General features: G+C 42.2%; 2 protein-coding genes across 4 annotated transcripts; one reads left to right on the top strand and one right to left on the bottom strand.

Annotated features, from left to right (window-relative positions):
- Positions 1-872: 872 nt before the first annotated feature.
- Positions 873-20,248, top strand: PHF10 (PHD finger protein 10). Of its 2 annotated transcripts, none has more exons than XM_081250726.1 (12): positions 873-983; positions 3,937-4,043; positions 6,513-6,643; positions 7,264-7,347; positions 8,535-8,668; positions 8,759-8,908; positions 9,521-9,630; positions 11,652-11,805; positions 13,714-13,869; positions 18,408-18,516; positions 18,784-18,972; positions 20,071-20,248. In XM_081250726.1, the coding sequence occupies exons 1-12, from the start codon at positions 897-899 to the stop codon at positions 20,154-20,156; spliced, it is 1,497 nt and encodes a 498-aa protein (XP_081106852.1). In that variant the 5' UTR covers positions 873-896; the 3' UTR covers positions 20,157-20,248. The 2 variants fall into 2 exon arrangements, with proteins under 2 accessions (XP_081106852.1, XP_081106853.1); XM_081250727.1 differs by having other exon boundaries at positions 881-983; positions 7,270-7,347.
- Positions 20,249-20,336: 88 nt separating this feature from the next.
- LOC308626025 (UPF0669 protein C6orf120 homolog) lies at positions 20,337-22,075 on the bottom strand. 2 transcript variants are annotated; one of them, XM_081250758.1, is made up of 2 exons: positions 21,967-22,075; positions 20,337-21,677 (listed from the first exon to the last, which is right to left on the bottom strand). In XM_081250758.1, exon 2 carries the CDS (start codon positions 21,631-21,633, stop codon positions 21,079-21,081), a length of 555 nt encoding a protein of 184 aa, XP_081106884.1. In that variant the 5' UTR covers positions 21,634-21,677; positions 21,967-22,075; the 3' UTR covers positions 20,337-21,078. The 2 variants fall into 2 exon arrangements, with proteins under 2 accessions (XP_081106884.1, XP_081106883.1); XM_081250757.1 differs by having other exon boundaries at positions 21,875-22,073.
- Between the last annotated feature and the right edge of the window lie 73 nt (positions 22,076-22,148).

Below are 22,148 nucleotides of genomic sequence, written 5' to 3'. Positions count from 1 at the left end.
CGGGAGATGAGGCAGGGGCCCCACAGCCCACCGCGACGAGGCTCCCGTGAGGGGGGTTGGGGAGGGGACCCCCGGGAGGGAGGGGACGCCCGGAAGGGAGAGGACCCCCAGGAGGGAGAGGATGGGGGTGAAGACTCCGGAAGGAGGAGGAGGAGGCGGGGCGGCGAGGACCCCGGGAGGGAGGGGAGGGGAGAGGCGGGAGAGTGACCCCTGTAGGGAGAGGAAGGGGGCGGGGAGCCCTGGGAGGGAGGGGGTGGGGACAGGGGCGCGGACACCTGGGAGGAGGGGCGGGGAGCGACCCTCGGGATGGAGGGGGAGGGGAGGGGCGGGGAGCCCCGGGCGGGGAGAGGTGGGAGGAGAGGGCTGACGTGTGAGGGGCTGGGCCGGGGGCGGCGGGGAGGGGGCGGCGGCGAGCGCGCCCAGGGCGGCGGGCCGGGGCGGGGCTGGGGGCTGAGGGGAGCGGCGGGAGGTGGGGCCGCGGAGCGCGTTGGGCTGCGGCGGCCGGTAGGCGGGGTAGCGGCGGGCTAGGGCTGCGCGGGGCCGAGGGCAGCGGCTGGGGGGCGGCGGCGGCGGCGGCAGCGGGCGCGGCGGGCGGCGGCGGCGGCGGCCGCGGGAGCAGAGGGCCCCGCGGGCGCGCACGGCGGCGGGCTCGGCGGGCGGCGTCCTCGGCGGCGGCGGCGGGCGGCGCGCTGGCGGCGGCCATGGCGGTGGCGGCGGCGCTGGCGGGCCGCGGGGCGCGTGGAGGCAGGGGCCGGCCCCCGGGCGGCGGGCGGGCGGAGGGGGCGGGGCCCGGGCGGCGGGCGGCCCGCGCTGCGGCGGCGGCAGCGGCGGCGGCGGCGGCGGCCGGGACGAGGCGGCGGCGGCGGCGGAGGCGGCGGCGCGGGGCGCTCGGGCTGATGGCGGCGGCGGGCGGCCCCGGGACTGCGCTGTCCCCACGGCCGTGCGACAGCGACCCGGCCACCCCTGGAGCGCAGTCCCCGAAGGTGAGGAGCGGTGGACCGGCGGCGGCGCCTCGGGGCCGGGCCCGGGGCTGGGGGCCTGGGGGCGGCCCCTGGCCGGGGGCGGGGGTGGCGGCCGTGAGGAGGCCGTGAGGGGGCGGCGGGGACCCGGCGTCGGGCTGGTCCGTCTGGCCCACAGAGCCCTGGCACAGTCGCGGAGCCCCGCGCGGGTCCGGGGGCGAGTCGGCCTCGGTCCGAAGTCTTTTTGGCGGTTTCTGCGCCGAAGGAGCTTCTGAGCACGTCCCCCGGGGGACGTTCTGCTCCGCGTAGAAATAAAACTTTCCTCAGAAACGGAGAGAGTTTTCTTCACGTTAGTCTGGGATACTATATGTTTTAAAAAGCGCCTTCATTTGAGGAGTATGTTTCTGAAATATTTGAGCTCTTCCTAAAAAATAGAAATGTGTACAAGTGGAAAAACAAGCCAGCCAGTTAATGAACTTGGTTTGAGAACAAATAACCGTTCTCTTATTTTCAGGCCGACTTTTTTTTTTTCAAGTTTTGTAGTTTGCACTGTTTTAAGGAAGTAAAACGGACTTAGTGTTTTAAAGTCAGAGATGAGTGGAAAAGAATCGAGATGAGCGGTAGGATGTCGTGCATTAAAACATTTTGTTTTCAAAGTTAGTTTAGTAGTTTGTGACAGAAGGTTGGAATGGAGCGATGATTCGTACAACCTCAGTATTTCAGTTGTAACTGAAAAGTTGGAATTGCAATGTGATGGGGACCGGAACCCCGAGGACCCGTGTCTTCGTTGATCCGGGGTGAGCGTTGACATAGGGACGGTTCTTCGGTCCCCTGGCGAGGCTGCCCCTGCCAGGAGCCCCTCCTGTGCGGTCCTCTGTGCACGAGGGCCCTCAGGTACCCCTACCGGTGACGGCGGCCAGGCGGTGGGTCTCCGCACAGCTGTGCTCGCAGAACCTGAGGCTGGGCCTGCGTGCGGCGGTGGGCCGGGGCCCCCAAGTCCAGGCCCAGCTGGAGGAGCGTGTCTGAATCAAGTGTGGGACTCCCAGAAACGGGTTTAATCCCAAGATGGGAGCCGCCTGTGACTCTGAAATGCAGGTAGCTGATATCGGAGATTTCGGCAGCCTTAAAGCTTAGGACTTCTGGGTCAATATCGAGGTTACAAGCAAAGTTCTTTCAACTTAATTGCATTCCATCATAATATTAGGATGTATATTGCTGTTTGACCTCTCCGATGTTCACCTTATGTAATAGCACATTTGCCTAGAATTTGTAATAGTAAGTTCAAACACTACTTGTGAAATTGTGGTTTCAGCTTTTCTGAGGACTTCGCATTTTTAACTTTTTGTCTCTTTCTGAGTGTCTAAATTTTTTAGCCAAGGGAAATGTGCTTAAATGGATATTAAAATCCTTAAAGTGCTCAGAAGCAAGTAAAATATAAATGATACTCGAATGCTTATTGAATATGAAATGTTTCAATTGGGAGACTTACTGTTATGTGTAAGTTTTTGGAGAATGGATTTAGACTGTTCTTCGTCTCCTACCTGGTTGTTTTTCTTAATAGGAGTATACAGAGCTCTTCAATTGAATGCTTATTTTGTAAGAACTGAAAAGGAGAATATTCCCCGTTTTTTGCTATTTGGTAAAGAATCTGAGTAAATTCCTAACAGGTGGAGCCTTTTAACACTTTGTAATCATATCATCATAATCATATTAACTAACTTTTACTGGGCACTTAATTGTTCGCTAGGCCTTGCTCTAAGGGCTTCCCATGTATTAACTTATTTAATCCCTACATTAGCCAAGTATTGGAGGCAGTATTAGGGTCCCAGTTTTAGAGATAAGGAGCTGATCACAGAGGATAACTACTCAGCCCGTGAGGGGCAGTGCCCAGTAAGATGCCAGGCAGTCCAGCTTTGGCATGCTTGACCAACATACTTACTACCTCTGTATTCTTAGAACCGTGGTATTTAACAAAATTGTATTGTCTTAGGAAGCTACATTACCTTGATTTTTTTTTTTTTTTTTTGCGTTACACGGGCCTCTCACTGCTGTGGCCTCTCCCGTTGCGGAGCACAGGCTCCGGACGCGCAGACTCAGCAGCCATGGCTCGCGGGCCCAGCCGCTCCGCGGCATGTGGGATCTTCCCGGACCGGGGCACGAACCCGCTCCCCCTGCATCGGCAGGCGGACTCTCAACCACTGCGCCACCAGGGAAGCCCACCTTGATTTTTTTTAATCTATTTTTTTTAAGCCTTAACTAATACGCGATTAAATTAATTTCCTGGCACTTGATAACATCATTCATTGCCTTAATGAAACGGCCTAACTTAACAGCCCTTCGTATTGTCACTTAGTGGAAGATGTCGCTTAAAATTTTTTTTAAGCCTCTCCTTTTTGGGAGGTAGTGTGTGGTTTTATATAGATTGATGACTCTTATTAGGGTATATTTTTACTAAATTTTTGCAATGTAAGAAAAAAAATTAACAGGATTGATCATCTGTTTTTAGTCCTTTTGTGTCCTCTTTTCACAGGGATATAAGTACCTAAAGTAGCCAATTAGAATAGTCCAATAAACCAGCTATAAGTTGAGTTAAACACTAAATGATCCGTACATTTTTATCCTAGCTAGGATAGGAGGATTTGCTTTAATTTCAGAGTACTGCAGCAATTTTTTGTGTTTCTCTAAAGCAGGAGGCATTTTAACCTCTTGGTAAGAAAGCAAAAGTAGATTTAGACTTACAAGTTTATTGAAAATTTTCTTACTTTGATTTGTATTGAAGATTAGTTTTTAGTTTTTCCCAGGTCTTGCCCATTCCAATTTCTTGTCCCTCGTTAATTATAGTAGGAAGTTAACATTTGTATAATCCTTAGAAAGCCTTTAAGTTGAGCCTTTTAGCAAGTCTGGGAGGATACGTAATTAATCATTCCTTATTTATTATTCTTTGTCTTGTTATTTTTTGAATCTTTTAAATGTTTAGGATGATAATGAAGATAATTCAAATGATGGGACCCAACCGTCCAAAAGGAGGCGAATGGGCTCAGGAGATAGCTCTAGGAGCTGTGACACTTCCAGTCAGGATCTTGGGTACTGTCATTTTATTGCTTAATAATGTTTTTTGTAGTACATGTCTTTTCTCTGCATTAGCTCCCTGCTCCCCATCCCCCAGCCCTGGCAAAGGCAATTATTAAAGATTGTAGAATGTTTTTATTGTGTTTTACAACGTGACAGCAAAGTTGCTTTTTGCTACTTAGTGCAATTCAAAAAAAAATTTTTTTATTGTGGTAAAATACACTTAAATTCACCATTTTAACTTTTTTAAGTGTATAATTCAGTGGCATAAATTACATTCACAGTGTTGTGTAACCATCACCACCATCCATTTCCAAAACTTTTACATAATAAAATTCCCATTTCCCGTATCCCCAGCCCCTGGCGGCCACCATTCTACTTTCTGTCATTATGAATTTGCCTATTCTAGGTACCTCATGTAAATGGAATCATACAGTGTTTGTCTTTTTGTGTCTGGATTAATTTGGTTAGCATAATTTCTTCAGAGTTCATTCATGTTGTAGCTTGTGCTAGAATTTCCTTCCTCTTTAAGGCTGAATTATACTCCATTGTTATAATTATACTCTATGTTATGTTAATCTCTTTATCTGTTGATGGACACTTAGGTTGTTTCTACATTTTGGCTGGTATGAATAATGCTGCCTTGAACATTGGTGTATAAATATATTTGTTCAGACTTCTTTGGGTATATACCTAGGAATGGAACAGGTGGGTCACGTGGCAATTCTATGTCTAACTTTTTGAGGAGTTGCCAGACTGTTTTCCACAGTGGATGCACCATTTTATATTCCCACCAGCAATGTACAAAGTTTCTGACTTCTTCACATCCTTACCAGCTTGTTATATTTCCTTTTTTTTTTTTTGATAACAGCCATTCTAAAAGGTGTGAAGTGGAATCTTGCTGTGATTTTGATTTGAATTTCCATAATGACTAGTCAAATTGAGCGTCTTTTCATGTGCTTATTGGCCATTTGTATATCTTTGGAGAAATGTCTATTCAAGTTTTCTGCCCATTTTTAAATTTTTTTTTGTTGTTTAGACATTCTTATCAGACGTATGATTCGCAGATATTTTCTCCCATTCTGTGGGTTGACTTTTCACTCTGTTGATAGTGTCTTGATACACAAAATCTTTAATTTTGCTCAAGTCCAAATTATTTACTCTTTCTTTTGTTGCTCATGCTATGAATCCACTGCTCAGATTTAGCAGTGGATTCATATCTAGAATCCACTGCTAAATCTGAGATCATGAAGATTTACCCCCTATGTTTTCTTCTAAGAGTTTTCTAGTTTTAGTTCTTACATTTAGGTCATCGATCCATTTTTAAATTAATTTTTCTGTGTGATATGAAGTAAAGGTTCAATTTCATACTTTTGCATTTGGTTGTCCAAATTCCCAGCACCACTTTTGAGAAAACTGTTCTTTTGCCTGTTACTTTTAATTGGATAGATGCATAAAATGGTATATATTTTGCTTGTATTATCCACTGATGAAATTTAGAGGTTGAATTGGTCCAGGTCCAGACATCTGTCGTCTTTACTCTTCAGGATTGGGGATTGATCTGCAGTGCACTGGGTATGTGGAGTCTATGTGCTTCATAGTTCAGTTTATTGAGAAATGGGTTTTTAGAGTTCTGCTTTCTCTGCTGTTTGTGACTCACTGAACAGAAGATGGGAAACAGAAGTTGATTACTTTATACTTTGGGTGCATGAAGTAGTGGCTATGGGTGCTAAGCCCGTGAGAAAGAATTCAGAACTGGTATCACTACCCTGATTTGCAAAAGCTAAAAGACGTTGCCTTTGTTCCTGACAGTTGTGAGACTTTGTTCTTTGTGATATGTGGAAAATGTTATTTCCAGTGTACTTTTTAAAAAATAATTCATTTATTTTTGGCTGCGTTGGGTATTCGTTGCTGTGTGTGGGCTTTCTCTAGTTGCAGTGAGTGGGGGCTACTCTTTGTTGTGGTGCGCGGGCTTCTCATTGTGGTGGCTTCTCTTGTTGCAGAGCATGGGCTCTAGGCACGCAGGCTTCAGTAGTTGCAGCATGTGGGCTCAGTAGTTATGGCTCGTGGGCTCTAGAGCGCAGGCTCAGTAGTTGTGGCTCATGGGCTTAGTTGTTCCACGGCATGTGGGAAGAGATCTTCCCAGGCCAGGGGTCAAACCTGTGTCCCCTGCATTGGCAGGCGGATTCTTATCCACTGCGCCACCAGGGAAGTCCTCCAGTGTACTTTTTTGCTTTGGTATTCCAGATGGTTGTTTCTTTTATCTCTACCTCTTTTGTAATTTCATTGATGCACATGAAAGCATAAGAACTTCTTTGTATTACAAAATCGTAGAAGACTGAGAATTTAAATAATTAAAATAGTTTTTCCAAATCCTTAAAATATATTCTCAAAAATGTTTAAAAATGAATATCCTTTAAAACAAAAATGATTAAAATTTTATAAAAGCTACATTTAAGGCATAATATATATTTCTGTGCTTAGCTTTAGCTACTATCCAGCAGAAAATTTGATAGAGTACAAATGGCCACCTGATGAAACAGGAGAATACTATATGCTTCAAGAACAAGTCAGTGAATATTTGGGTGTGACCTCCTTTAAACGGAAGTATCCAGGTATTAAGTCTTAGTTTATATAACAGATTAAATCTAACTTTTAACTAATAGTAATTATTTTTGATAGGTTGTCAAGTTCTGAATATTTGAGTACGGATTATTTATAACGTGTTTTATATTCTACTGCTTGCTGATTTTTATTTGCACCTTTCATTCATTCAGCATCTCTCTCTTATGTCTTGTAAACTGATTTACAAGCTAAATGAGGAAGATGAATTTCCTGGAAAAACTTTAGGGAGAAATCATTTTGTAGCCACATGAATGAACTAAGGGTTTTGTTTCTTGACTGTTGCTTCTTGGCCTTGGGGACGGAGATAGCTACATCAGCTATATCTGAACTTGGAGAGGCTGTGTTTCATCAGTTTAATACAGTTATTTGTCTTACCTTCTGGCTTTGGATTACTCTGTTTTCAGTTTTATTTTAACTTTAATTTTTTTAATTTGTAAGCTTTTTTGTGTAGTCTTTTAATAATATTTGGAATATGTAACAGGGAATACTTTTTTAAATCCATGAAGATTTTAACTTTAAACATTTTTATAAAGTTTTTTAATCTTTTAAATGTTTTACAAATGTAAAAGACTATTTTTGATAGTCTTTTATTCTTTTTTTTTTTTTGGAGATTTAGAGCGACGAGATTTGTCTCATAAGGAGAAACTGTACCTGAGAGAGCTAAATGTCATTACAGAAACACAGTGCACTCTAGGTAATGAACATTAATGAGGCGATACCGGATGAGTATTTATTTTCTTTCCCAAAATATTTTACAAAATTAATAAATAGATTGAATTATTTAAATGCTAAACTGTTAACTTCATTTTTGATTATTGTTAAAATACAAAAGAGAATGATGTTTTATAACAATATCATTTTCTAGTAACTTTACCAGAAGTGTCAAAGTGTGTGTATGTTTTGTGTGCAAAATTTGTATAGTACTTTTTAAAAGTATTGGTCCTTGTCTCTTAAAAGGCAAATTTTGCTCAATTTTTAGTTATGTGTAGTTATCTCCCTGCTTTATTTGTAATTTTCCCTTCATAAATATATTAAGGCAACTTTTTTTTTTTTTTAAATTTTATTTATTTATTTATGGCTGTGTTGGCTCTTCGTTTCTGTGTGAGGGCTTTCTCTAGTTGCAGCAAGCGGGGGCCACTCCTCATCGCGGTGCGCGGGCCTCTCACTATCGCGGCCTCTCGCTGCGGAGCACAGGCTCCAGAAGCGCAGGCTCAGTAATTGTGGCTCACGGGGCCAGTTGCTCCGCGGCATGTGGGATCCTCCCAGACCAGGGCTCGAACCCGTGTCCCCTGCATTGGCAGGCAGATTCTCAACCACTGCGCCACCAGGGAAGCCCTAAGGAAACTTTTTAATATAAAACCATGGGAGTTCATCTCAGCAGTTGGTATAATCTGATACCATGAGTTTCAAAAATTGCCTGTGTGATTTATGTGCTGATGCTTTTGGTGAAATTTGAATTGACTCTATAATATTTCTAGTATATCGAATTTGAAGACTAAGAACTGAAATATATTGAAAAAGCCTTTTTTCTCATCTAGTATCCCATGTTGATTGACAAGTGGTTAGTGTGCATCATTATTTAGCAATTGTTTCTAGTAAAGGGATATATGTTTATATATAGTATGTAGAATCTTAAAAAAGTTTTGGTTGAAAAATTGATTTATTTGCCTTTGCAACTTTGGTAATCTATTTCTTTTTAATTGTTTGACTTTGTATTATGAATATTATTTTTTATTACTTTTGAATGTATTAAACTATTTTGTTTGACTATTGGAAAACTTCTTAAATGTAGAGTAGTTTGAAGGAAAAGCAAATTTTGAAAATTGGTATGTTCACTTAGCCTTGAAAAAGCTTCTTTACCTTTTCTTTGGTCTGAAATAGGCTTAACAGCATTGCGCAGTGATGAAGTAATTGATTTAATGATAAAAGAATATCCAGCCAAACATGCTGAATATTCTGTCATTCTTCAAGAAAAAGAACGCCAACGAATTACAGATCACTATAAAGAATATTCTGTAAGTATCTAGGAAACCACCATCTTGGTTTGGGGGAATGATGTTTTATAAAGTTAAATGTGACTTCCAACTGTTATATTTTTATTTCAGCAAATGCAACAACAGAATACTCAGAAAGTTGAAGCCAGCAAAGTGCCTGAGTACATTAAGAAAGCTGCCAAAAAAGCAGCTGAATTTAACAGCAACTTAAACCGGGAACGTATGGAAGAAAGAAGAGCTTATTTTGACTTACAGACACATGTAGGATCTCTTACCTTTATTGATCCCTGAACCTCGCTAATTGCTTGTTACCGTAGGCTACTGAACACCTTTACTGTAATGTTTTGTACCAGCAGTATGTCCTTTTCTTCCCCAGAACCGAAGCTGTCATTTTTAATGTGCCTGATACTTACTGTTTGCTTCACTTCTCTGCGTGTGTGTGATATGTCTCTTGCTTTTTGGTTGGCATGCTACTGAAGGAGTCTAGTAGCTGCATAGCATCCTTGTGTGTCCCAGGGATAGGTACAAGAGATTTCCATAGTAGTTCATGTACTTCTCACCCTTACCACATGAGGTTAAAACTTACTATTTCCGTTTCATAGATGAGGACGTTGAGCTCCAGAGGTTTTATAAGTAGCCCTTAAGTGGTGAGCAGACACACTGCCTTTCCTCAGAAATGATGGCCACGGTAAACAGCCAGACAAACTCACTAGAACTAGGAATACCAACCCCCTTAGGTCATAGCTCCTAATGTCTCTTATATTTTTAGCTTTTGGGGGGAGAAACGTGGTAGAAAGCAAGAGGGGGCTGTTTTCCTAAAGCCTTGATTCTTGGCATGGAGTTGGGTGTGTCTTTCTCTTTGTGTTAAACCAGGTTATCCAGGTGCCTCAAGGGAAGTACAAAGTGTTGCCGACAGAGAGAACCAAGGTCAGTTCTTACCCGGTGGCCCTCATCCCTGGACAGTTCCAGGAATATTACAAAAGGTACTTAGTGGTTTTTTTTTTTTTTTTTTTTTTTTTACCATTAATGCCAGTGTTGGTGAGGGACTTCAAAGCCTTGTGTTTGTCTTCTAGAAGTTTTTAGCTCTATAAGCATCACCATAAGATGTATAAGATTTGTGTCAGTCTTTTCTATCTTCTCTGGTTCTGTGGTGAAGAATGCTCTTTACAGAACTTGAACATCTGCTGACAAAGCCTGGGGTGCCATCTCACTGCCCACCTGTTTGTGTTTCTGTGGACAGGTGCTAGGGGTTCTCCAGACCTCCATCCTTAAAGTATGGTCCATGGCCCAGCATCGCTGGTGTCACGTGGAAGCTTGTTGGAAATGCAGACTCTCAAGCACGCCCCCAGACCTTCTGCCTGGGCATCTGCATTTTCACAGATGCAGAGGGCATGAAGGAAGGCACAGAGTGGCTGTGGGGAGGCATGGCCACCTGGGAGCTCCTGCTATCCTGGCCTGGCCACTACTTCCGTTCCTGTAGCAAGAACGATGCTTGTCTCTCCTTTCCAACCTGGATGTAACTGAAAACAGGGCCCACAACGTCACTTGTGTCAAAATCTCAGCTTTTACTTCATAAAAGACCTTTCGCTTTCTAGGATAGAAAATATTCTTTAGACAGTAGTATTTAAAATAGACTATACGGGCTTCCGTGGTGGCGCAGTGCTTAAGAATCCACCTGCCAATGCAGGGGACACGGGTTTGAGCCCTGGTCCGGGGAGATCCCACATGCCATGGAGCAGCTAAGCCCATGCGCCACAACTACTGAGCCTGCACTCTAGAGCCCAAGAGCCACAACTACTGAGCCCGCATGCTACAACTACTGAAGCCCACGTGCCTAGAGCCCATGCTCTACGACAAGAGAAGCCACAGCAATGAGAAGCCCGCGCACCTCAACGAAGAGTAGACCCCACTTGCCACAACTAGAGGTAGCCCATGTGCAGCAATGAAGACCCAACACTGCCTAAATAAATAAATAAATAAATAAAATTTAAAAAAATAAAATAGACTATACAATCACACTATTTGAAAGTCAAACTTAAATCATGGGTCAGCAAATTTTCATTTTCTCACTTTGGGCAAAGCACATTATTGAGTGATAGGCCTGTGTCCCAACCCCTTTGGTGTGACGTCTTAGGTGAGCGGGATGCTGATCCAGTGTCCTCTCCCTACTGAGGTTCCGAGATCATAGCCACCTGGTGCGATCCTGTGGGGACGGCTTGGACGTCATCAGCGGGCCTTTTGCTGACTGACCTGGGGAAGGGGTTGCCGATCCCTAGTTTCAGATAAAAGAGATGATTACATTTGTTAGAATACATGCTTCACAAATTGGTCTAAAATAATTTGTTACTGGAAATTTTGTTTCTTAAATAGTATCTTGTACCGTGCACCGCTGTGACTTACCTGTGTTAATTTATTTGATGCTCACGTTGACTCTGTGAGGTGGACTTTTTACCATACCTGCTTTACAGGTGAAGCAGCAGCCGTGCGCAGGCAGTGAGGACTCAGGACAGTGGGAGGGTGGAGGTGCTCAGGCAGGATTCTGGATTGCCACAGCTTCGTCCTTGTCTGCTGACATTTTTTGCGGGGGGAGGATGTTGAGGGTAAAGGAGAGAGACATAATCTTTTGATAACAAGAATCAAATATATATTTTATACTCTTAGACTGGTGAAAAAATGTTTAGGCTTTTTTTTAATTCCTTGTCCCTATTTGAGTACCAAAATGAAAAAATTATTTATTGCCTCTAATCATTTTCAAAAGTATTTGTGGTTAATATTAAGGCTATTATCGTAGTTCAAAATTAGTCCATATATATTTAACAATAAAGGAAAACTGGGGACTTCCCTGGCAGTCCAGTGGTTAAGACTCCGAGCTCCCACTGCAGGGGGCACGGGCACGGGATGGAACCAGTTCCATCCCTGGTTGGGGAACTAAGATCCCGCAAGCTGTGCGGCACAGCCAAAAAAAAAAAAAAGGAAAACTGAAAATCCTCTCTCTGAACTATAGGTACTCGCCAGATGAACTGCGGTATTTGCCATTAAACACAGCGCTTTATGAGCCCCCCTTGGATCCTGAGCTCCCTGCTCTCGATAGCGATGGTGATTCAGATGATGCCGAAGATGGTCGAGGTGATGAGAAACGGAAAAATAAAGGCACTTCGGTGAGAACATTTATCTTCAGTAGGAGGTGTCTCCTTTTCCTTTGAATTTTTGCTGATAGCTTTCCTGGAGTGTTAAATTGAACTTGTATCACTACCCTCTTTTTGAAAAAGGACAGTTGCATATAAGTTCCAGAAAGCTTCCATCAGGAAAAGTTATTGATTGTGTGTGTTGATACGGACTGTCTGTGTGTGGCCTTTGGTAAGTTTTATCCTTAAAGTTGCCCCTTTGTGGTTTTCACAAGCAGGTTAGGCAGGGTACTAGACATTGGTTTACAATCTTATGCTTAACCATCTTGGGTTAGGGGGAGCACATTAACTTGTGTTCCTGTTCCTTAATTAATAGTCTTCGGCCTCTTCTAGGATAATGTTAAGGTTACCAACATGTTGTGCTGTCAGTTAGGTCTTCCTGCATGACATCTTTTTTTTGGTAGAAAATGCAATTGCAGGACAGTGGGGAAGTTGGTGTGCTCTGTGGAACTGAAGGAGAACAAAGAAGACAGTAGTCAGGGGTTTGGTTTTGATTTAGCATATGGCATATTAAGCAGCTGGCCGTTTTATATCTTTCTAGCCGACCTGAACGTGGGGTTGTCTTAGCATTAATGGGCACTACACTTTGTCACTAACAGCTTCTAAAACATATTTAGTGATGCATGTCGCATTAAAGTAAGATGCTCTTCAGATACTAAAGTGATGACACTGCTTTTCTTCCGTCACGTTGGTAAAGGGGTGCTGTGTTGTGATGAGGGTGTGATCAAGTCGACTTCCTCCTACACTGCTAGTGGGAGTGTCGGTTAATACAGCTTTCTGGGAAAGCATTTTCACAGTCTGTACCAAGATTTTTAACTTCCATGGAATTTGACTTGGCAAATACACTAATAGAATTTATCCGAAGAACCTGATCAGATGGTAACAAAATTTAATTAGGAAAAAATGTCCACTGGATTGTTATTTTCTATAGCAGAAATTAGAAATATCATGTCCACAGTGGGTTATATATTATATTTACATGGTAGAAATGCAGTTCAAAGAATATTTAATGATTTGAAGAAATGCACATAACACTTAAAAATATTAAAACGCAGATGCACACACACATACAGTGTAATTCAGCTTCGTGTTTGTGTTTTAAAAAATGAGGGCACACATGTAGGTAGGATGTGTATGTGTTAATGTGTGAAACTGGGTATCTGTACAAACACGTAACTAGAAAAGAGATACATCACGTTCCCAGGCGTTGTCTCAGGATGTTAACCAGGGTGGTTATGGATAACCTGATCTTTTCTTTTATAATTTTCATAATTTATATGAACATAACATTTTTATTCTAATTAGAAAAATTTAAATTAAAAAATGAAGAATTAAGTGATTATTGAACTCCTAAACTTTAAACATGTACAATATGTCTGATACTGTTGTAAATACTTGACGATATTGGCCCTCTGCCTAGTTTAACATTAGGAAGTTACAGGTGTGGGCTTAAAGGACTTCTTTAATAACCTTTTTTACTCAGTAAAAATACCCACACTTCGTTAAAGTAGTTTCTTTTTTAAAGAATATTTTTGTGTGCAACAAATATGCTCCCTTGTGACATGGTAAAATGGTGTTGAAGCTGTGTCGTGTAATGATGGCTGAAGTAGATAATTCTGTTACTGTTGACTTAGGTCAGAAAACAAAGTCAGTTAAGGTACTTGCTGATATAAATGGAACTAGCTATAATGTATTTATAAGATGGATAAATGATTCTTACCATGACTTCTTTTAGTCTCACACTGGAAAATGTTTTCTTAGATTAGAATTATCTTTTTACTTTTGAATTAATGGAACTTTAAAACTTTTCTTGGATATATTCTGTAGTTTTCGAATCTGCGTGAGTTCCAAGGAACCTCTGTTTGTGCCTTTGACTTGCAGGACAGCTCCTCTGGCAACGTGTCTGAGGGGGAAGGCCTTCCTGAAGGCCAGGAGGAGCCTCTGCAGGGAAGACAGAGGTCCAGGGACAAGGCTGCTCCCCCACGAAAAGATGCTTCCAAACGTTCTGTACTGCCCAAGTCAGTTCCCGGGTACAAGGTAGAAGAAAAAAGCCCCTGACTCAGCTTCCTTCCTGACCAGCCTCTCTCCCTGAAGTATTTTAACTTTGAATCTCAAAGTTGTGGAGCTCCTGCCTGCTGCACTTCACTAGCTGTTCTTCTGTGGTGTGTGCCCTCTGTGAGCCTCCTTCCTTTTTGCTTTATTTTCCTGGTGGCTTTTCTATCACTTTGGCTATGGTTTAGCTTCTGTTTTCTGTATATGTACAATTGATAAGAGAATCTTTTTTTGTTCTTTTAAATAATAACCAGGCAAGTATGGGTTTTTAAGGAGTGATCTAATAGGCAGAACTTTTTACTTGTTTCCTCAGAGTAAAAAGCATCATGGTCTGACGCTGAAAGCGCCCTGGTACTGGTGAAGCTGGGCCCGCTGAGCCATGCAGTGGGGAGGGAGCCCCTTAGGCCAGGCTGCATTTCTGCAGTGCCTTTCACTATGAGCCATCTGGGTTCAGTCTAGGAACTCTTTGGTCCACTCACTGGCCAGGTTGATTTAACCCTCTGGTGGAGAACAGTAAGACTGGTCTACATTGTGGTGGCTTTCAGCCTAACCTTGGCAGGTAGCCTGTGCAGTTCTGTGACAAGGATTTACACATTATCTGGCAGGTGATTTGGCTTAGATGCACTTGTTAACGTTTTGATCTGGTTACTCTCAGAGTCAAGTAGCATGCTGTCAGCAATAGGGTTATTTGTATCATTTCCTCCTGCCGTCGGCCCCTTCCCCTTCAGAGGGTTGGGTGAGAGATGAGTAGACTTATTCATATATGGGCATTTAAGAGTATCATAAAAGGAGTAGAATTAGCTGCAAGTTTTATGTTTTGAATGGTAACAGTAAAATATTCAGTTTTCAGTCTGGTAGGTATCAGTATGCTTGTTATGTGGTTATGAAGGTGTTTTGAAGGAGCATTTTAGAGTAAGTTGATCAAAAAGTTTTGCTGAGCGGAGTTGCTGAACACTTGTGTATGTCAGGTCAGTGTTGTGGTGTATAATCCAGAAGCACAGGTTCAAGTGGGCGCTGGCCAGTGTCCCTTCAGCCTAAGCAGAGCCCTTCTAACAGTCCATTGCCTTTCTTTTCCTAAAGTAAAAAAGCAACTTAACAAATTAGCATATTCCATATTTAATTAGAAAATGCCTTTACGTCATCAGCTTTCAAGTATATATTTTTTCAGCCCAGCTTCATTCAGCAAGGACGGCTGCACTAGGCTGCAGCCATGTGATTTTTGTCCTTGGTTTACATACATAGCTTATCTAATTTTTTTAAACTAAAGATTTAAATTAATGCTTAATAATTGAAAGCAAATGAACTCCAGAGATTAAGTTTTGGAGAGTTAGCCTGCTGTGTGTAGTAAACAGTGAGCTTCTGGTCCTAGAAGAGCTGGGAATGGGGGTTGCAGCTCAGAGCACACTGTCAGTGCTACATAGGCCTCTCAGAAAGTAAGCCTGGATTAATCATGGGTTAAAAAAGAAAGAATACTGAAACAGATGTTTAGAGGCTGAAAATGAAGAACTATTCAATGCTATCATTGATTTAAGGTAGAAGAAATAAATTGATTAACCTAAATTGGTAGTACTCAAGGGAGTCTGATATGCAGAATGCACATTTTATAATCTGTGAACATTTTTAGTACCTAAAAATGTTTCAGTTATTTCAAAGTTTGGAACAACCAGTATCTAGACAATACATTAATGTGAACATGTTTATTAAAAGTTAACCTCTCTATGAAAAGTATTAATAAGCCAAGATGTGCCTAAATATTAGGGTACTTTAAGCTGAAGGTCATATATATAAATATGTTTTAAAATATGGGAGTTAAGAAAAATTATAATGTATTTGATGTCTTGCTTAATAAGATTCACTAGTGCTTGCCCTTAATTTTGTAGGACAGTATTGTTTAGGTTACATTAACCTGAAACTAAAGCATAATTATTAGAATTCAGGCCTATGTTAAAAGTATATAATTAAAATCTATGCTATATCAGTGCTAACATGAAAGTCTCACTATCTTTGGTTGTTTTTCAAGCAGGAAAATAAGTGTATTGTGAGCCTTTTATTTGAGATGCTGAGAACTCTTAGGGAGATTATTTTAATTTTCTTGTCAGTAGTGAAATTTTGATGTTGTGCTGTTACGAAGTAGGACTGTCTCCATCAGACACGTATGGAGGGTTCCGTTCATTAACCTTCAGAGAGTTCCATACACTGTTCCCTTCCTCCATCACCACTGCAAAGCCCGAGAGACGAGCTTCCCAACCAGCGATTGGTACCCGACGTGTACAGTCCTGGATGTGAGCAGTGTGGCTTCTGAGAGAGCTCAAGAGTGCTTGAGTGAACAAAGTATTCTTTTATATCGAGCTGTGGCATCATCATAGAAAATGCTGCAAAGCTCTCTCTCTCTCTCTGTCTCTCTCCCTCCCTCTCCACCCGTCTCTCCCTCTTTTCATCAAGATGAAGACTATTGGGTAAGAAAAATTTTAAGTGGTTTAACAAAACATTATGATTTTAAGCTTAGAAGTAAGCCTAGAATTTTCTTGGCATCCCTTTTATCCTAGGTGTTCAATGTATATTTTAATGATTGTAGAACTTGAACTGCTCTAGAATGTGAATGACTAGCTTTGTGTTTTATTCCTTTCGATGTTTTGTAAAGGATCTCCTGTGAGGAGTTCTTGATTTAGATTTTAATATTGTGTGGTTACTTCCTTGACTTTACTGAAAAATATTAAAGTACTTAGTATGCCAGTATCTAACTTGAACTATAAGTATTAAATAAGTGTATCTTTTACAGTTAGTGCAGGTACCATAACCAAAAGATATTTCTTTCTTCGGTGGATTGAGAGGTAGCTTTCTGCTGTATATTATGGCAGTTACAGATTTGATCATAACTGAACCAGAATTTGGATCATAGAAGTGCACTTCCTAGCTATTTTTTATTTAGGTATAAGAAAACACAATGAGAACCTTTTATGCTTAGAATGTAGCAGTAACAACAGAGGGTAACTACACTGCAAGACTTAAGAGGTTTGAGCATGTGACACTATCCTTTTGTTGGGGAGCAGGGTATAAAGATATACAGGAGATGCAGAATAGTCAACAGTAAAGTTTTATATGTATGTTTTAACTTCCATGATATTTATTATTTTGTAGAGACATTTGTGATTGTTTAGAGTTATTGTTTTTATTATATTTATGTATAAGGTTGACTTTTTTAAAATAAATAAGCCAAAAATTATTTTTGAATGCCTCTGTCATCTTTTGTAGAGAAAGATAATTTAAAAAATAAAAAAAACCCTAAAGAATTAAGAACAAATTAGGCTGTGCAGGTTTTGAAGGTGGCAGTGAGACATTTCAAAGCTGGTATAATACAGTATGCAAAGTTGGATTTTGTTTAGGCTCCTCTTTTGTTCAGTAACTTAGGAAAGGGAAACATAAGATGCATTTGGCTGGGCTGTACTAAACAGAAATACAATATTTCTATTTAAAATGCTTTTTCTCCCAGTTTTTATATAAATGGACGAATGAATGAGTGGATGAGTGAGTGAACATGCCCCCGGCCCCCCTTTCCTGCCTGGCCCCGGCTTGCTCTCCTTTCCTACCGCTGCCCCGTGTTCATGTGGGGCCAGTGAACATCATGTTACTACAGTCAAGGCGGTGATGTTCCAGTGTCCCCTTTCCCCTCCCAATTTCAGGTGTAGTGAACCTTCTTCTTTGTTCTTTTCCATGTGTTGCCAAGTGTTTTCTTAAAGCCCAGATGCCTTCATTGGATAGTGCCTGTTTTTAATCTGAAAAATGAATGGTACTAAAAACATAGGGTGTCTGCATATTTTTAAGTGATAATTTCATATTTTGCCTGTCTGAGAACTACTTTTCTCTTTCATGTTTTATATGTCATAGTGAATGCTTTTTCTCTTAAATATAGGCTCTTTTATTAATGTATTAGATATGCAAAGGGAATAATCACACAACTCGGACTCCCACAAACCTTTTTTGCACATGACAATGTATGCTGAGACATCTTGCAATTAAAAATGTTAAAACACTGATTTTGTAACTTAGATTTTATAGATCTAGTTTCGCAACTTTGGAGAATATCAGGTTTTAAACAAAATGCGCATATAAGCTGCTCACAATGGAGTCTTTCTTCTCTTTGGGAACAAGCCTAAAACTTCCGTGTAATGGTCACTCAGTACTTGGGTTTTTCTCTTTCAGTTAATAGTGCAGTTTGACAATGTATTAGTCTTCCCTTCCAGTTCATTATACAGATCTTACTGGGCATGTAGGGAGTGTAGAATGCTATATCTAATCCTAACATGAGATCATGCCATTGACAAAATTTAAAAATGAAATCTAAGGCTTTAGTCGGTAGGCTGTTGTAATGTTGAAGGCAGATTCATGTCAGGTTATGTCCTTCAAAAAGGTCCTCATGAGCAAGTTAATCCGAAGTAAAGATAAGGCAATACAGTGATAATTCCTTTTGAACCCATCAGTAAGTTCTTCTGGCATGAATTTATAGCCCTCTTCTACCCTTCCAGCCAAAGGTCATTCCAAATGCTCTATGTGGAATTTGTCTGAAGGGTAAGGAGTCCAACAAGAAAGGGAAGGCTGAATCACTTATACACTGCTCCCAGTGTGATAACAGTGGTAAGTATTGACATGTCTTCACATTTTAACCACCCTATTTGTTGCTTTGAAAACTAGGATTCCTAGTTGTCAGCTAGAGACTTGAACCAAAGAATCATCAAATATATATAAAGTCCGTGTATTTTTTTTGACTTTGTGTTTTCATCCCTCTTTGGCAGTTAAACATTGTAGCCATTCTTGAGACGTCCAAGCCAACTAGCATTTTATTTTGCCATATTAAGTTAAAAACTCATGTGTGAAATACTACTAATACTGGTTTTGGTTTAGGCCATCCTTCTTGCCTGGATATGACCATGGAGCTTGTTTCTATGATTAAGACCTACCCATGGCAGTGTATGGAGTGTAAGACTTGCATTATATGTGGACAACCCCACCATGAAGAAGAAATGATGTTCTGTGATGTGTGTGACAGAGGTTATCATACTTTTTGTGTGGGCCTTGGTGCTATTCCATCAGGTAAAGATTAAAAAAGAAGGAATGTTATCTTTGAGTGAAGGGACTCTTCCAGCATTTTTTTTTTTGTTTTTTTGAGGCTGCATAAACACCATAATCACATGAAGGGCCTGGAGATCCTTCTATTCACAAGAAGTGACCAAAGCTGTGATCATGTCCACCTGTTTTTCATCCTTAGACAAGCTGACTAAAGGACAAGTGAGATATCAGACTGCCTATAAGTTTTGGAAGTAGAGCTCAGGGTATATAGATTGAGCCAGTGTTCTACTGAAATAGCTAAAGGAGTAGCATCGATTTGTTTCAAAGCCTTGATTTTATAAGTCATTTAGAAACTTAACAAAATGACTGCTATGCCTTTATACATATTAAACCAGATCTTTGTAAATCGAGGCAGCATAGCAATTCCAGGTAACTTCAGAATGGACACAAAATCAAAGAATAAATCATAGTAATCGGACTAAAACATTACACACGTAATTGTGTAGCTTTAGAACTTACTTGCACGGTTGACACTGTCTCATACTTTATAAAATATATTCCCAGGTTTCCTGGGACTTGTTGAGATGCAAGCAACTTAATTATTCAGAGTTGTTTAGTGATTGAGATCAAGTATGTTGTAGAGCTCATCATAATGCCGTCAGATACTTGACACACTTTACAGGGCTGTGTGAGCGCAGCACACCAGCACTTGAGAGGATGCCAGGAGCGCACAGCTGCCGCTGAGCAGCACAGAAGGCTGGAAATAAGCGAAAGTCAGTAACAGGTTTTCTGTTGGGATTTGTATGCTTGAACTCTTAGAGTATGGTAGTGTTTGAATTTCAGAAAGGATTTTAACTGTTTAAAGGTCTCTACCATTATTTAGTTCCTCCCATGACCCCTTTCCTCCCCCTGTGCATTTCACAGGGCATTGATGACACTGATTACCTTAAGAGAAGTTTGCATTTTTCTCCTTAAATTAAGGAACTCATTAGTGTCCGTCCCACCAGAAGTCCAGTGAGGATTATCAATAGCCATTGCTAAGGAAGGAGAGCTAACTGGGTTTAAAATTCAGTCCTAAAAAGTTAAATTTCATCCTGTATTAACTAACAATTTTTCTCCTAGGTCGCTGGATTTGTGACTGTTGTCAGCAAGCCCCCCCAACACCCAGGAAAGTGGGCAGAAGGGGGAAAAACAGCAAAGAGGGATAGTTTTTGACCCCAATACTGTAATGTGCATTTAAATGAAGTATTTGGTGCCAATTTACAACATTCTCATTTTTATGCCAATAAAAGATTTTTGAAACTAACTATGTGCTTAAAATCTGCAAGTTCATTCATTTTGTTATAAGCTACTCTTACCCTTGAAACCAATTTCAGGTAGAAGAATAGTTCCATCTTCCAAAAGGTCTTTATTTCTTGGTACTCTGTCTGTTTCCAGAAATTCAGTGGTAATATCATGCAGCTTAATTTGAAATACTTTATTACTCCGTTAGCCTAAAAGTTACTATTATTTTCATGAAACTTTCCTAATCTATATCCTTTCTGGTCTACCATGGGTAGCATAGCAAAGTTATTTAATAACGGAAGACTTTTAATAGGAGCCCAAGATGATAAAATTACAAATGACCTGATGAGATTTGGTGCAGCTGGGTTTAGAACTGTCTTTAACTGGGACCTGTCTACCAGGAAATCCCGTTTGGACAGGAGGTGCTGTCCCTGCTTGGGGTGTAGGCATGGGACTTTAGTCCAGGCTCAGGCAAGTGTGGAGAAATCATTACATTTCAGACTTGCTTTTAGTAACTCTTCAAATCTGACACTTTGTAACTTCATTAAGTCACTGCAATCATCTGTTTAGTTACCTGACAAACTAATCAAAATGGGGTTTAAACATTTTATTATGCACATTCCTTTTACAGGAATTTTGATGTTTAGAAAGAAAATAAATATCGTGCTTGATGCTTTTCATACTTCTGGGGTGACTGAGGTAACAAAACTGTATGGCTTTATTTTTCCATCCCCCATCTAGGAAAGGTAACCAGAATTCCAACCAGGTACAAGTAGCTAGGTTCACAGCGAACTGCACTCAGCTTCACAGATTAAAGGTATTATACTCAACAGTATGTTAAAAGAATCAAAAAAGAATTTCAAGTACCAATTTCAAGATACTAATTAATATCGTCCAAAGAACAGATTCCTCTTCTTGAGATGCATCTTCTGGAGCATAAGCCTGCTTCCGACTCGTATCTGTACCGTCTGAATAAACAGTCTCACCAAACGGGTGCTGTTCGATCGTTGTATCAAAATACACTTTCATTTCAAATTCACTCTCGTGGTGAGATGGATGTCCATAAATCCCTATTCCCACGGGGCGCTGGAAGTGCGCTGGTATGAAAACCACGTCCTGGCCACAAGTGACAGACTGTAACTCGTAGTCATCAAAGCTCGGGTGGAGGGTGGTATCGGATACATACAGGTCCGCATCACCTTTCAAGCTCTGCATCTTAAGAACTATTTTTCCCTCATGATTTAACCTCAAATAGCTGTAATTCCCAGCTCCTATCTGACCCTGAACAACGTGCAGAAGGACCCATTCTTCTGGAACTTCCTCCTCGTCAGAGGCGTTCAACGAGGAGACAGCCTGAGATGCCAGAAGCAGCAGCAGAGCGCTCTTCCACGGAGCTGCCATGACTGGGGCGCCTAGTGCGGTGCCTTCCTCATCTGTGACTTGTCCTGCGGACACACGACAGCGGGAGGACACGCTGAGCGCGTCCGGAGCCACAAACTGCGGGCGGGCCCCGGCCACCTCAGCGGCCCGCCCCGCGCTGCCCCCGCCCCGCCCCCGGCCCGGGGAGGGGACCCGCGGGGAGGAGGACGCGCGCGAAGGCGGGACGGGAGGGGCAGAAAAGGGGAGTGGGCCGGGGACCCACCGGGCGCGGGGTCGGGCGGAAGGCGGCTCGGGGCCCAGGGCTCCGCCGGGGTGGGCGTGGGCGGCAGGTCCGGTATCTGCCCCTGCACTCACCACCGCTCCCCGCAGGCGCCGCGCCCGGAGCATGAGGGCCGGGCAGCCGAGCCGGAGGAGCCGGAACTGAAGAGCGCCCGGAAATAAGGCGTCCGGAGGTGGCACGGCGCCCGGAAGCCGGCGGTTGACCGGCGCCCGGAAGTGAGGCAAAGCCCGGAAATGAGGTAGTGCGTAGGCTCCGG

The sequence above is a fragment of the Mesoplodon bidens genome (genome assembly GCF_964165515.1).
Source record: "Mesoplodon bidens genome assembly, chromosome: 12".
NCBI classification, from domain to species: Eukaryota; Metazoa; Chordata; class Mammalia; order Artiodactyla; family Ziphiidae; genus Mesoplodon; species Mesoplodon bidens.
The sequence above is the reverse complement of the archived record's forward strand: the minus strand, read 5'-3'. Positions and strand labels throughout refer to the sequence as shown.

Excerpts from the sequence above, each read along its gene's own strand:
- PHF10 (XM_081250726.1), top strand. The coding sequence starts at position 897 with ATGGCGGCGGCGGGCGGCCCCGGGACTGCGCTGTCCCCACGGCCGTGC. Across the intron at positions 7,348-8,534 it reads AGAAACACAGTGCACTCTAG|GCTTAACAGCATTGCGCAGT; the intron begins GTAATGAACATT and ends GGTCTGAAATAG. Across the intron at positions 18,517-18,783 it reads CTCCCAGTGTGATAACAGTG|GCCATCCTTCTTGCCTGGAT; the intron begins GTAAGTATTGAC and ends GTTTTGGTTTAG.
- LOC308626025 (XM_081250758.1), bottom strand. The coding sequence starts at position 21,633 with ATGGCAGCTCCGTGGAAGAGCGCTCTGCTGCTGCTTCTGGCATCTCAG.